The sequence below is a fragment of the Cornus florida genome, unplaced genomic scaffold (genome assembly GCF_030987335.1).
Source record: "Cornus florida cultivar Cherokee Brave unplaced genomic scaffold, ASM3098733v1 CherokeeBrave_3.0.0_Hap2_Chr01, whole genome shotgun sequence".
NCBI classification, from domain to species: domain Eukaryota; kingdom Viridiplantae; phylum Streptophyta; class Magnoliopsida; order Cornales; family Cornaceae; genus Cornus; species Cornus florida.
In genome coordinates, this window is record NW_026775571.1 from 112,784,832 (window position 1) to 112,799,182 (window position 14,351).

The 14,351-nt window shown below is 32.7% G+C and overlaps 1 protein-coding gene across 1 annotated transcript; it reads right to left on the reverse strand.

Annotated features, from left to right (window-relative positions):
* Nucleotides 1–1,406: 1,406 nt before the first annotated feature.
* On the reverse strand, nucleotides 1,407–7,353 carry LOC132314574 (subtilisin-like protease SBT5.6). Its single transcript, XM_059813423.1, has 9 exons — nucleotides 7,209–7,353; nucleotides 6,787–6,979; nucleotides 6,497–6,673; nucleotides 5,972–6,083; nucleotides 3,673–4,234; nucleotides 3,481–3,581; nucleotides 3,030–3,387; nucleotides 2,696–2,909; nucleotides 1,407–2,514 (listed from the first exon to the last, which is right to left on the reverse strand). Exons 1-9 carry the CDS (start codon nucleotides 7,281–7,283, stop codon nucleotides 1,976–1,978), a joined length of 2,331 nt encoding a protein of 776 aa, XP_059669406.1. The 5' UTR covers nucleotides 7,284–7,353; the 3' UTR covers nucleotides 1,407–1,975.
* Between the last annotated feature and the right edge of the window lie 6,998 nt (nucleotides 7,354–14,351).

The window sequence follows — 14,351 nt, forward strand, 5'->3', positions numbered from 1 at the left end:
AACTGTGTATGAACTGAAACTTGTTAAAGTATCATAGAATCTTTTGACAATGTTAGGGTGTGTAATCGCAGAAAAACCCAAGAAAAGTTGCAAGTTAAAGAAATGATTTTGATAACTATGGAAACTAAACTTGTTGAAGAAGATCAGTCATTTATAGCCTTAGGCAATACAATAAAGTTTGTATTAGGGAATTTTTCCGGTAATTGTCCGGTATGTTTTTGGTGGTAGATTATGGGGTGTTCTAAGAGGCCTGATACCACCATTGCCGACAACATATATACATATTTTTATAAATATGTATATATATATATATATAAATGCTCTCTTGTACACCGGTGAGCAAGAGCCTATCAACACCATGTATAGTGACCATTGGATATTATCTAAGTGTGATGAAGGCAGTTATTAAAAAACCATAGCGATCATATCCAACCATCACTATGGATTACTTTGAAATCATTTCACTACAAAGTTTTTTGGCTTAAGAGATTGAGAAATCTATTTCATTTTAAGGATAAGGTGGATCACTTGTATTAAATTCATATTTATTCGTTAGAAATCAATGCGTGGAGATCCTTTATCGGCAACAGTGCTAAACTTCAATAATGGAGTCTTTGCAATGGTTCCATTAATTGAATTTCCTTTTGCTCAGAAGAAACTTTCATATACTTTGATGTTGATCTAGAAAGATTGTGCCCGAGGCCATCTCCACCATTTCAGGTTAATGAATTCTGGCATTTTGGGGAGTCTAGAGGTCATTTACATCTTACCGGGCGTAGAGATTATGACACCAGATTTAATGTTGACGTTTTGTGATTACTCCAAGTCGTCATTGAAGTTAGTTGATTTTGTATCATAGAAGATGATTGTGCGCGACGCGATGTCTGTGCGTAGTTTAATTCACAGAGAAGATGAAGGAGATGTGTTTTTTTGGTGCTATTTGTAGGCACCAATACGATCATCTTCTACAACATTAAGGATAACACCTTTGAGAACTGTTAAATACTTATATTTTTAAGAATGGCCACAAAACCTGTTTTTTTTGACAAGTTCAATTGCTAACAAGGCAGTGTTGTTCTAAGATATGTGTTCGTGTGATTGTGATAAATTATTCATAAAGAACTGATTTTTTAAAAAAAAATAATAAAGAACTGACTTACCAGCACAGCCATTGTACTCATTTTGTGTGTCTGTAAGATATGTGCTTGTTTTCTCCCACAAACAGACACCCAAAATGCGTACAATGGCTATGCTAGTAAGTCAATTCTTTATTAATTTTTTTTTATTTTAAAAAAACAGTTCTTTATGGATAATTTATCAAAATTACACAACCTATATGTTGTGAATTGATACACACACAGTGAGGAGGAATAAACACACACAAGAAAACATAAACCCAGAGCACAGAAAAGAAATCACGACACAAATTTTATGTTGTTCATCCAAAATCTGGGCTATGTCCATGACTCACAGTAGTTTCACTATTTCCGATGAAAGAGTACAAGGTATAGCCAACAAAGAAATAAATAGTCTGGTACTATAAGGTTTACATCAAGATTACAATAATGCCCCTTAGTACCCACATAATTTCGCCATTGGACCGAGGCACACTTTGTGACACGCCGGCGGACACTGATTTTGCTGCATCACGTACTACACCTGTCTCCGATTTGTGTCGTCCCACTCCACTAAACCAAGGGGGAAGCCCTGAGAAGTTTACTGGAAGGATAATTTCATCTTTGGGGATCGCCTAGGGGACCATTACTATATAGTGCCACAACTCTTTAAAATACCACAAAAGAGTAATCAAGCGGCTCGTGGCTGAACCCCGAACCTATCAGGCTTCACAAACCCAACACTATGTTCAATTATTGAATACTTCATTGGCTTACCTGTATTTCTCTGCAGCCCCATACTTTGTAAATATAATCAAGCAAGAATGGAAATAAAAATAAAACAAGAATGATAAAACAAACTACGCCAATGATACTGCCAGAGGACTTCTAACAAAGTGGATTCTATCAGTCCAAGCATACCACCCGAATGAATACTGATTATTGTCAATCATGTTGAGCTTCTCCCTTTCTGCTTTTATGGTTATGGTGAAGCTCTTCTTTTGGCCAACATTTTTAAAGAATAAGATAGGTGGAGAGATCTTAACCGAAAATCCAATAGGTGGTTTGACAATAGAGAGGTACATACTCTTGCCATTACCACCAACATTTGTGACAGTTCTCTTGACAGTCACTGTGCCATTGAGTTGGGAAATTGCAAGAGATGGGTAGTTGAGATTGTTTGCTGTGGGTGGCACTTTTGGACACTTAAATGATGGATCAAGCTTTGTTACTCCATTGCTGCAAAGGAACAGAAGATAGTCGGCATATGAGGCATCGTACACGAGTCCTGGATCGGCTGCCTTTGTTGGCCTCAAGTGACCTGATCCGTATTGGAAGGGATCTGCCGGGTTGCCAGATGCATCAGTCAGTGGCACACCCACATTGTTCATTAGTTGTGCTGCAAGTTCAAAATTTGCAATATTAATGAAAAATCCATAGGTCACGGTAACATAAATATTGGAGAATATAGGGGGAAATGCAGAGGGAGGACAACTATTTGAAACCATACGCTTTAATAATATGGTCAATTAGAACTAGAAGCTGATTAAAAGATACCCAATATGGGATCACAAGTGTACCTGAGGTGATAAGAGCAGATCTTATGGCAGCACTGCTCCATTTGGGGTGTATAGCTTTGAGAAGTGCAGCTGCAGCTGACACATGAGGGCAAGACATAGAAGTTCCTGAAAGAATGTTATACTTAACAATTCGGTGATCATCCTCCAACTTTGTAGGGGATGATGCTTCACTCCATGCTGCCAGTATATTTAGTCCTGGTGCCGTAATATCAGGCTGCCAAGCAATCCCAAAATTAGAAATTTGAGAAGCGATAATATGAAAGACAATTTCAAAACCTTTGTTGTTATATTAAAAATTTTGATTACTAACTATACATTTGGTGACGCTAATTACCTTGAGAATATCAGGTGTAATTGTATTTGGTCCCCTACTAGAGAAGGTAGCCATGAACGGTGCTGGTGTATGACCTATGACAGTCTTAGCTGGGAAGATACATGCCAATGGTTTGTTAGTAGAATTGATGTACTCCAAAATTTTAATTGCATTGTTATAATCCACTGCTGTTGCGGGAAGAACATGAGCGTCTACGGATAAGTCAGCTCCATTTGCAAGACTATTAACTAAGATGAATCCTACACCCCCAGCTCTTTTCACCTCCTCGCCTTTTCCAACTCGGGTCCCATTCCCTCTAAAGCACATCACAATCTTTCCTCTGGTCTTTTCAGGGGATAGAGAACCAGGAAGGCATTGCCTGCAAAAAAATGTTCAAGTTCAAGTCAACAGCCAAAATGCCATCAGAATATGTCCCAAAACAAGCATTGAAATGGCAAAAAAGAAACCCTACCCTGCTATATAATTTTTGGGCACGTCAGGGTTGACTACTGTTGGTGCTGATACTAGTGGGTACATTTTCTTCTTCATATTGTATGGAGTTACTGTTTGTCCCTGAAAATTGATCAGAGGAACAAATTGAATTTGAAACAGATAGGAGTGACAAGTTATCAAAACGAATTATCATAATTTTGTTAATGTTCACCTGAATAGTCATTCTATTTCCAAGCACAACAGGTGCTGCAAATACCCTGTCCAAACTACTAGCAGCAACTGTGATGATCCAGGGAGACGTGTTAGATAAAGTTTTCGGGGCAGGGCCATAGTTTCCAGCACTACATGATACTATGATATTATTCTTCGTGGCATGAAGGGATCCAATTGCAATAGAATCCTTGGTGTAAGGTATAGGTTCATGGGCCCCAATGGAGATGCTTAGTACATGAACTCCATCAGCAATGGCATCATCAATTGCTGCTAACATGTCTTCATCAAAGCATGTGTTCCCATTTGCTTTGCTTTCACCTGGAATTGCCCAGCAAGCTTTGTATATCGCCAGGCGCACTAGTGGTGCACCACCAGAGGCAGTTCCACGAGCAAATCCACCTAGGGCCGAGGCATTAGACACCCTTCTTCCTCCAACAATTGAAGATGTGTGAGTCCCATGGCCATCCCTGTCCCGTGGAGATAGGTAATCCAATGTGGTATTTAGAGGACCATAGAATTTTTCGTAACCTTTAACGTAGTATCGAGCTCCAATTAGTTTCCTGAAAACATAGCAACATAACTGATCAATTTCTTATCTTTATGTTATATTTTATGTCTGTTTCAGTGTAAACTATAAAAGTTTGTATGCAATGCAAGTCTCCCTAAGAAGCAAAATAATAGATATGCTGACTGAATCAATGCCCTTGATTATGCAGTCTATTTATGCACTTGATTAATAGGCTAATTGTTCTTTTAAACAGTGTCTCTAAAACGGGCTAGTTTAGTGCACGAGATATTGTTCTTTTAAGCAAATATCATATTTAAATTGATATTAGACCAACAGGCCTATGGCCTGGCATGTGTACGTCAGTACAAATTACGAAAAAAAAAAAAAAAAAAAAAAAAAAATTGATATTGGACCTTTTCATTGCTGATGGAGATAGTTCATAATTTATTAAACAGCCATAGTTCTCACAAGAGTAGGCAGGACCTTTTGAGATGATCAAACATTTGGTCCAAAAAGGAACGATCATGAACATATGAATAGTTAATACTATATGGTTCATAAATTATTGGGTTGCTACCAAAATGTTCATATAGACTAGTCAGAGATTGAGTACTGATAACAACATATATATATATATATATATATATATATAGACACACACACAGAGCATGGGAGTGATGGTAGTTCAAAAGAGGGCAATAGAAAAGGTCAAAAACAAAAACCTCGGGCCAGATCATTTCCTTGTTTCGATTGGTATGGACAAGCCTGGGATAAAAAAACAATCTACCTCGGGCCAGATCATTTCCTTGTTTCGATTGATATGGACAAGCTTGGAATATAAAAAATCTACCCATCCAACTAAGATGTATATATAAACCATATACTATAGGACAACATTCGGGCCATTACTGATGCATTATTGAAAATGACTTCTTTGATGTTTTGAAATATATCCAAAAATACTGATTAAAGTCTTGAGGACCCCTAAAGATTTTTTTATTTTTGGGTAAAATTTACCTTCTAGATTTATTATTTATTTATTAGTTATTATTTTTTAAGTTGAAGCAATTCACACATTCTGCCTCCGCCCGTTTACTTTCTAGATGTTGTTATCCCACCGTGATTATTAGAATTCAAATCAACTTTTTTCTCTTGTCAAACTATTGGTCCATGCATCATTATCATTATCATTGAAATTGAAATCATAATTTTTGTCCTACGACCCATAATGGGAACACCATAATAGTATTGGAAGAAAAGGTTTTGCCTAATGCCCCTAATTGGTACCATTTCTCATCATTTTGGAATGGAGTTACATTCTGATAATTAAATTTATACACTGAAAAGTGAAAACAAAAAAAAAAAAAAAAAAAACAAAAGCAAAAAAAGAGCCAAGTCTATTTCCTTCTCCAAAAGAAAGAAAATCTAGACTTGGGTCATAATTTCTCACCAAACACCACTGCTTAATTTCCAACAATTTTTTGTTTTTCTTCCAAAATTACAAACCTGTAATATTTTGATTCTCATAATTTTTTATTTTATTGACACACCATTGCAAGTATGTCGAGAGAATTTCTAGGCTATAGAGTACTACTATATAATCATCATTTGTTTATATAAAAGCGAAAGCACATAAAAAGCACTTTCCAAGGACTAGTAGCGAAGTGGGTCATATGTAAAGAAATTTGGTCACGGGCAGCTGTAGAATTGTTCATTTCAAGAATGAAAAACAACAATAGAACCAGAAAACATGTGACAAGCAAGTAACAAAAGTTAAAATAAAACTCACTTATTACAATGTGATGAGTTGAAACCTTGTCCACTCTGGCAGATTCCTTTCCATGATTTTGGAATGGGTCCCATTCCTTCATAGTTAAAACTCTGAGATTCCGGCCACACACCTGATCATCATCAACACATTATTATGAAACAGAGGGAGTATTTACTTTTAAACATCCGAATCCGAGAGAGTAAGTGTTTGAGGGTTCCACCATTGCAAAGTTGTGGAGTTAAAAAAAATATCAAGATGGTCCCAACCAATCAAAAAATGCCATACAATTAAAAACCGATCATTCTCATTGATTGAAATCAGGGGATCCACTTTATATAATAATTCATGGTGGAACTCAAAACCCTCTCTTTCTCTTTAGGATTCAGCTTTCCAAAAGAGCTTTTGGAGTGGGAAGAGTTTTCCAACATGCAATCATATTGCTTACAACCAGTCAGTCAAACAATACATAAAAAAAAAACCTTGTAAGAAAAAGAGAATTTAAATATATATATATATATAAAATAAAATTATAGTATAAGTTACCATTATCCATGACGCCAACTATGATGTCTTTGCCATATCTGGCTTTCAATAATATGTCTTCCTTGGAGTGCTTCAATTGTTTTCCCTCTTCCAACCCAACAAATTCCCATGACCTCGTAGTATGCAAAGTGTACTTTCTTGGGTAGCTTCTATAAACAGACACCACTTCATCCATTTCTGTTAATCCAAATATATATTCTTCACAATGAGATCGATCGAAATTAATCCGACCAAAATTAATTGTTTTAAAATTAATTGTTTTAATAGTAATAATTTGTTATAATACGTACCGGATAGTTTAGAGGCCTCATCTGGGGTGAGCATTGCGGCGAAGCCATTGATACTGTTCTTGTAACTGTAAAGAAGAGAACTCTTGGCTTCTTCCTTAGATTCTTTCACAGAGGAGAGATAAGAGTGATGAGTATCATCAATTTCTTGCAATGTTTTCTCTCCACTGTGGTGTCCAAAGTATACAACATAGACCTGGAAATTAATAACATATATAATACAAGTTTGCATTCATTAATAATAATAATCATAATAATAATAATACAAGTTTATATGAGCCTGCTATAAGGGATTAGAATTAAGATTCCAATATATAAACCAACATAAATATAATTTGTGTATCTATATATATATACACACACACACACATCTGCGTATATATGTATATGGTGTGATTTGATATATAATTAAGAAGAGTAGAAACCTGTTTTTCAACACAAGAGGCCAAGAGAGGAAGAAGAAGAAGAATAAGTAGTAGAGAGAGAACCGAAGATTTCATCGTAGTTAATGCCCTGAACTTTGGAATCTAGAGCTGATATGATATGATGGGGTGTTTGTAAGCTATATATATATATATATATATATATAGAATCTTTGGGTGAGCATTATTTATCCTTTAAGTCGATAGAGGCTCTTTGTAATTCACTTTTGGTGGAATTCTTGTGGACCAAGGACAGCACGCCATGTCACCACTATACTATATGGACATCTCAAGTCATCAAACTAAAAATTGAGGGCATTTATCATTCACATGTCATAGCGGATCATACAATTGCAGATTCACAGTGTTGTTGTTGTTATTATTATTTTTATTAAAAATCCTACTCTTTATATCAAGGATACTCCTATTTCTTAGTAAACAAAATTCATACATTTAAATTTATAGACTTCAAATCAGTGGTGTAGGCAGGAATTTCTTTTTACGAGGATAATTTTTAATTAAATATATTATAAAAAATTCATATTTAATGAATTAAGAATAAAATATAAGAAAAAATAACACATGCAGTTACTTAAATTTAAATGTTTTAATATATCACATTTGAAATATGTGCATATTTTGTATTTTATTACCAAAACAATTAAAAACTATGGGATAATCTCCCACAACATGTATAGATTGGCTACTTCAGATATATTTTAACAGACTTTTTTAGACTTGCAGGAGAAAATAGAAAGTAATTTTTTTCAAAGAAGTTGATAAGATCCCGTCCAAATCCATTAAAATGGGCAAGTTTTAGAGTAAATAAGATCGGAGACCATAAACCACAAATGAGTTGCACGCAGTGATTAAATGAGTTGCATACCAAAAATTATATTTTTCACGAATTTACTTCGTTAGGTTATATTGTATCATCTAAATGTTTATGGATGAATAAATTCTTATAAAATATTTTGATAAATAAATTAAAATGTTTATTATTATAAAATTTTAGATTGGCATCATATCGCCCTAACTTTTTGCCATGGATAGATAGATCACTGGATTATGTAAAAATAGAGTGGATAATTTGCATCAATCAAAAGTCCGTATCTTGTAACTCATTTACAATGAACTAAGATTGTAAATAAATTTGTAATGCATTTCTTTTTCACTTTCTTTCGAATAGATTATTTGTTTCTTATGATAATTATTTTAGAAGTTTATGTGCTATTCTACTAGTTAAGTTTTTGGTGTTGTTATTTAATGAAAAAAAACAAGAGTTTGTCGTTGTCGAGTTGTCTAAAAAATGTTACTGGTAAAAAACACACGTTACTTCACACAGTGTTACATACTTTTTGCCTACATCTAAATTCGAATTTTTTCTATTTAAAGATAAAGATGTTATACTATTCAGACTACATGGCTGTTACCATATGTATTCATAATACATACTTCTTCTTTTTTTATAGATAAAAACGGGATATCTTCTCAAAAATGCTATATTTATCCGAAGAAATGTCAAAAACACACATAGTGAAATTAAACTAAAATGTCTAATCATTTACTCATGTCCAAATAAAAATGTTTGGACAGAGGAATAATATTTAAAGTATATGATCAGAGTATATCCTCTCTTGACTCTCTCCTACGTTGATAAGATAAGGTAAAGGTTAGTTCAAAAAAAAAAAAAAAAAACGTAAAAGGTTAGTTGGGTCTCACGATAAAGTATCCTTGAATAGGTGTATTTCGAAAAGAATCCTTACTTTTGCAGCTAAGTCCGTCCCAACCATTCCTCTCTTTTAATTCTGTTCCTAACAATTTTACCGGATGACTATTAGACTATTACTGCTTAATTCATGCGGAGACAAATGACTATTACACTATTAGTTTTTGAGCAAGACTTATGTCTTCATTAGCGAGGATTTATATTATTTTTATTAGTAATGTGGGTCAATAATAAATAGATTTGTCATCTTTAATTACTAAATTTAATATGGTGAATAAATACCCACTTATCAAATCATAACTAAATCATATAGATGGTGATTTATTATTAGTTCATATCACTAGTAATAAAGATGGTGTAGAGGATTTAAGGATCGTTCTTAAGCATCATTCTTAGTCTATCACTGCTTAATTAATACAGAGACAATAAATATAATACTGTCACATTTTCTAAAGTGAAGAAGTGTAATAAGGGAGATTTTGTCTCACATCCCATTGGAGAAAAAAGTGATTGAGTATATATCAGTTGAATGTTAATTTCACCTAATAGCTTAGGTTTTGGAATGGGAGGGAATTACGAAGCACCCACTCGTTATAGTTGGTATTATTAAAATATATATTAGATATATATGTTATACATATATATTATATTCGTTTTTCTTTCTTTCCTCCTTAATTTATATTAGACCTGTCAATAGAGTGGATCCTGATACAGATTCGATCCGAATCTGATTCGAGTAGTCGAATATGGATTGAACAAAAAATTCGATAACTCGATTACGATCCGAATCCGATAATTTATTAACTTAACAAATCAAATATGAATTATGTTGATCCGATCCGATTAATATTATATATATGTATAATTATTTATCAATAATTTTACATATATATATCTATATATATATTTTTATATATATATCAATACTCCTATTAGAATTGTATTAGAGGTAAAACAAAAATCCAACAAAAAAAAAAAAAATCATAGTGTTATATATACAATAGTGTGGCGTTCTCATCCACATGCTAATAAATCTCATAATATACCTACTAATAATATCATACTCTTTATAATTATATATGTTAGTAAAAATGATTTTAATCCGAATTCGAATCCGATTTGATCCGAGTCCAACCTAAATAGGATATGAATTGGGACATTAAGTTCGAGAACTTGATCCAAATCCGATAATTCATTTATTTAACAAATCGGATATGGATTTGATTGATCCAATCCAAATCCGATCCACTGACATGCCTAATTTATACCTTTTGTTTCCATTCTTTCCTTATATATATGTATAATATATTATATATATTATAGATATATGTTATATTCGGTTTCCTTTATTTCTTCATTGATTTAGTTCTTGATTTATTCTTTTTGTTGTCTGCAACTTTATTTTCTATATATTATGTATCAACACAATATAAACATATCAAGAAATACAAACAATAAGAGAAATGTAGCCTCAGTGGCTCTTAATTCATGGATGTAGCCTTTAGTGTTGAACCGTGTATATACTATATTCTTAATCTTTTTCTAGTTCATCTTCCTATTTTACATCTTATATTTTTACATTTTAAAATTAATAGGTATCAAGGTCAGACTTAGTTCTTGATCCAATGCCACGCTAGGCAGGGTGGCCCGACCCTAACATGGGTGTTGCGAGTTCGGATGGGGGAGAATGTAACAAGGGGAGCTTGTCTCACATCAGATCCGGATAGGAAAGTGATTGGGTATATATGGGCTGGATATTAGCCTCACATAAAACTTAGACTTTTGGTCGGATAACGAAGTATCTACCTGTTACAACAAGTATTATGGGACAGAGGACAGGAAATCATAGAATTCCCTTATCATAAGATAAAGAAAAAAAAAAAAAAAAAAAAGAGAAAAGGAAATGATTGTAAAAATCTCTACTCATGTTTGGAAAGAAAAGAAAGAAAATGTGTAAGATAAAGGGGAGGAAAATAATAATTATCATTACCTTTTAAGTAGATGGGATATAAATGAAATTTTAGAATTATAAAAATATTATTTAACCCACTATCCTTTCGCTTTATATCTTTTTTTATTTGGAGGGATAGTACCAAATTATCCCTCATTACCCTTTATTTTCTTTCCACTAAAACCATCCAAATACATTTTTCCTTATAATTTCTTATCTTTCCCTATATTCCTCCAAATCATTCCATTCAAATGAAGTGCATGGCTTTAATTTAACCCACTATCCTTTCGCTCTATATCTTTTTATATTTGGAGGGATAGTGCCAAATATCCCTCATTATCCTTTATTTTCTCTCCACTAAAACCATCCAAATACATTTTCCTTATTATTTCTTTTCTATTCCTCCAAATCATTCATTCAAATGAAGAGCATGGCTTTAACTTATAATAATAATAAATAAATAAAGTACAAAGTGGTGCGAAGAATTAGTTTTCTTTGAGGAAAAATAGGTTATATCAATAAAATAATGGCCTATTGGTGAAAGATCGATCACATGTTTCGTGTCAAATTTGGCATATTTGAATGGATTCAGATACAATTCACGGGAAAAAAATAATTTCAAGGCCAGAGTGAATAGAGTGAATGGATAGGGTGGTTATAGGTGTGGACAATTTGAAGAGCACTATAAGCTAATGGAGTTCACGACTCTTGGGTTTATAGGTGTGGGTATAAAATTCCAGTAATGGTGGGCTTAAAAAGGACCACCAAATGGCAGGGCATGAAGGAGGGAAGAGAAGGGAATGGAAGAGAATGGAAGTCTTGTCATGCTCCAAAGGTATTTAGGTTCACAGTTTTTGTCACAATTGACTCTAATTGTCCATGCCCCTCTCTAAATGGTCTTTTCCACCACAACCATTTTTAGGGGCTCTCTCTCTCACGCACACAGATCCTGGCGTCCACCCATATGTATACAAACAGACATATATATACACCACACTATGTGATTTTTAGTAGTCAGTAGTCACCGGTTATCCCATGCACTATGATACCATCTTTTTCAATTCTTTTGTCTTCTCAATCATTTCCAACTTTCAAATTTGTACCTTCTATTGATTTCCCCACCGATGAACATGACTTCAACTAAGATCTATCTTTTTAGGTATATCTAGGGAGAATCCATCCTTTTAGTTGGAGAAAAATAAATTGAAACAAATTTCCACATCAAAATGGATGGCCTCTCCACTATATATATATTTGGATTTTATCAAAGCCCTCATCTCTGACTTACACCCATACCAAAAATATCACCCAAATTGTGCATTCCTAGAGAGTTGGTTCTCACTCACTCATAGCATCAACGAAAAGAAATTCCATAGATTAGGTTACATTGACCTCTGTTTTGATTGGGATTTCCATATATGAAAGCTTAGGAATGTTGATTGACATGCCATTTGTGTGTGAACTGATTTTTTTTTAAAGTATCATAGAATATTTTGACGTGTTATACGATTTGTTTAGTCTACCATAAGGTTAAATACGTAGATTGACACAGTTTTTTATTTTGGCAATTTTAACTTGACAAGACCTTATTATGATTGAAGACAGGTTAACTCACAGATTCCATCGATTAGAGTTTGGGAATTTTGGAATTTTTGTTAGAGATCTCAACAGATTTTTGGTATTTAATAAATTTTTAACTTTTGGAGTTCACTAGTTTTTAGTTTTAGGTTTCTATTTTTGAGAACTTAAGTTTAATTTTGAGTGATTTGCTTTTGCTGCTACTTTCTTTATGCGGTTTCCTTTTACAGTTACTTTCTTTATGGCTTCGTTTGGTTAGATAAAATTAATAAGAAAAAAAAGGAAATAGAAAATTTTAAATTTTTTTAAGAGTTTTGTTTAGAAAGAAAATGAAAAGTTCTAAGATTCTCGTAACCCTTCATTTTTTTAAAAATGTTTCCTGCATAAAACATGAATAAATTTTATTTTCACTTGAAAGTAACATTTTTTTATTTTGTATTCCAATTTTTATCTAACAACTTCGTTGCATTATTTTACACAATAATTTTATCATTTTTTTTTTTTTTTAACTGTATTTCAAAAAATTGCAGTCCAACAATAACTTTTGAAAATGACTAACAATTCTTGATTTTTTTTTTTTTTTTGTTGTATTATAATTATTCACAGTTGGAAATGAGATGACCATGAAATAATTGTAATTGGAATAAGTCTCTTATTAAACAATTCCCTGTCAACTCAACCATTTCATGATTCTTTATCCGACGGATGTGTGCATATATATATAATTTTATTACTTCGTTGAATATCCTCCTCCATAAGTTTTGCAATAGGAGTTGGGCCTCCCTTTATATTATTGAGCAGCCCCTGTGTTTCTGGATGCAATTCAAACATAATGTACATGTCAAACAATATATATATAGATGAAATAAATGTTGAAGCATTAATGAAGACACCAAACAAGATGTTTTTTTAATTATGTTAGAATGTTGAACCACTAGTGCATATGTCTTGTCTGTCTCTCTCTAGTCTTGCAGCCATTCTCCTACTCTCTTTTTTCGATCTTCTGGAATTAACAAACTGGATCATATCATATGGATTAGCATGATTGACTGACAATTCTTTATCCAACAACTTCAGTCAATTCATTCAATCGTTTTTTATTTGTGTTCCTATTTTATACAACAATTTCATTACATTATTTTACACAACAATTTTATCTTATTTTATTTATTGGATTACAAAAGATTACAGTTCAACAACTTTATCATTGATAGAGTTTTAATTAACTTGACTTTTATTTTTAGTTGCTTTCCAATAAATGTGAATGAAATAATAGTAGTTTACAGCGTTTAAATTAATTGAAAACTCTTTTATTATTATTATTATTATTTTATTTAATATATATACATACTACTAATTAATTTTTTTCTTATTTTACAATTTTTATAAAGTAAGGACAATTTAGATATCTAAATTATAACATGATATATTCCTACAATTTTCTTGGATAAATTTTTATCTTAACTAAATACATACTAGAAAATCAATTTTCTTTTCATTCACTTTTCTTTTCATTTTTTATTTCATTTCTTTTCTTACTATTTCCATCTAATCAATCGGAGCCAATATATTGTTTTCTATATGTGTTGGGGTTGTTTTATTACAGAGTAATGATATGGCTGAATTAAGTCCGAATTATCTATTTTTTCTACATGTGTATTGACTATTCGGCGCACTAACTACTTACATTTTTATGTGTTAAGAAAAATCCTTTGAGTTTTTAAAATTTACTAATGTCACGCCCTAAGACCGGAGTCCGGATTGTGAACATACTACACGGATAACTAAGGTCTCATAGACATAAACATCCCTATAAACCTGTCTCAACACACAGATCCACCTATCCATTCCCATCATAATACTATATATAAAATATAAACAGGTAAGA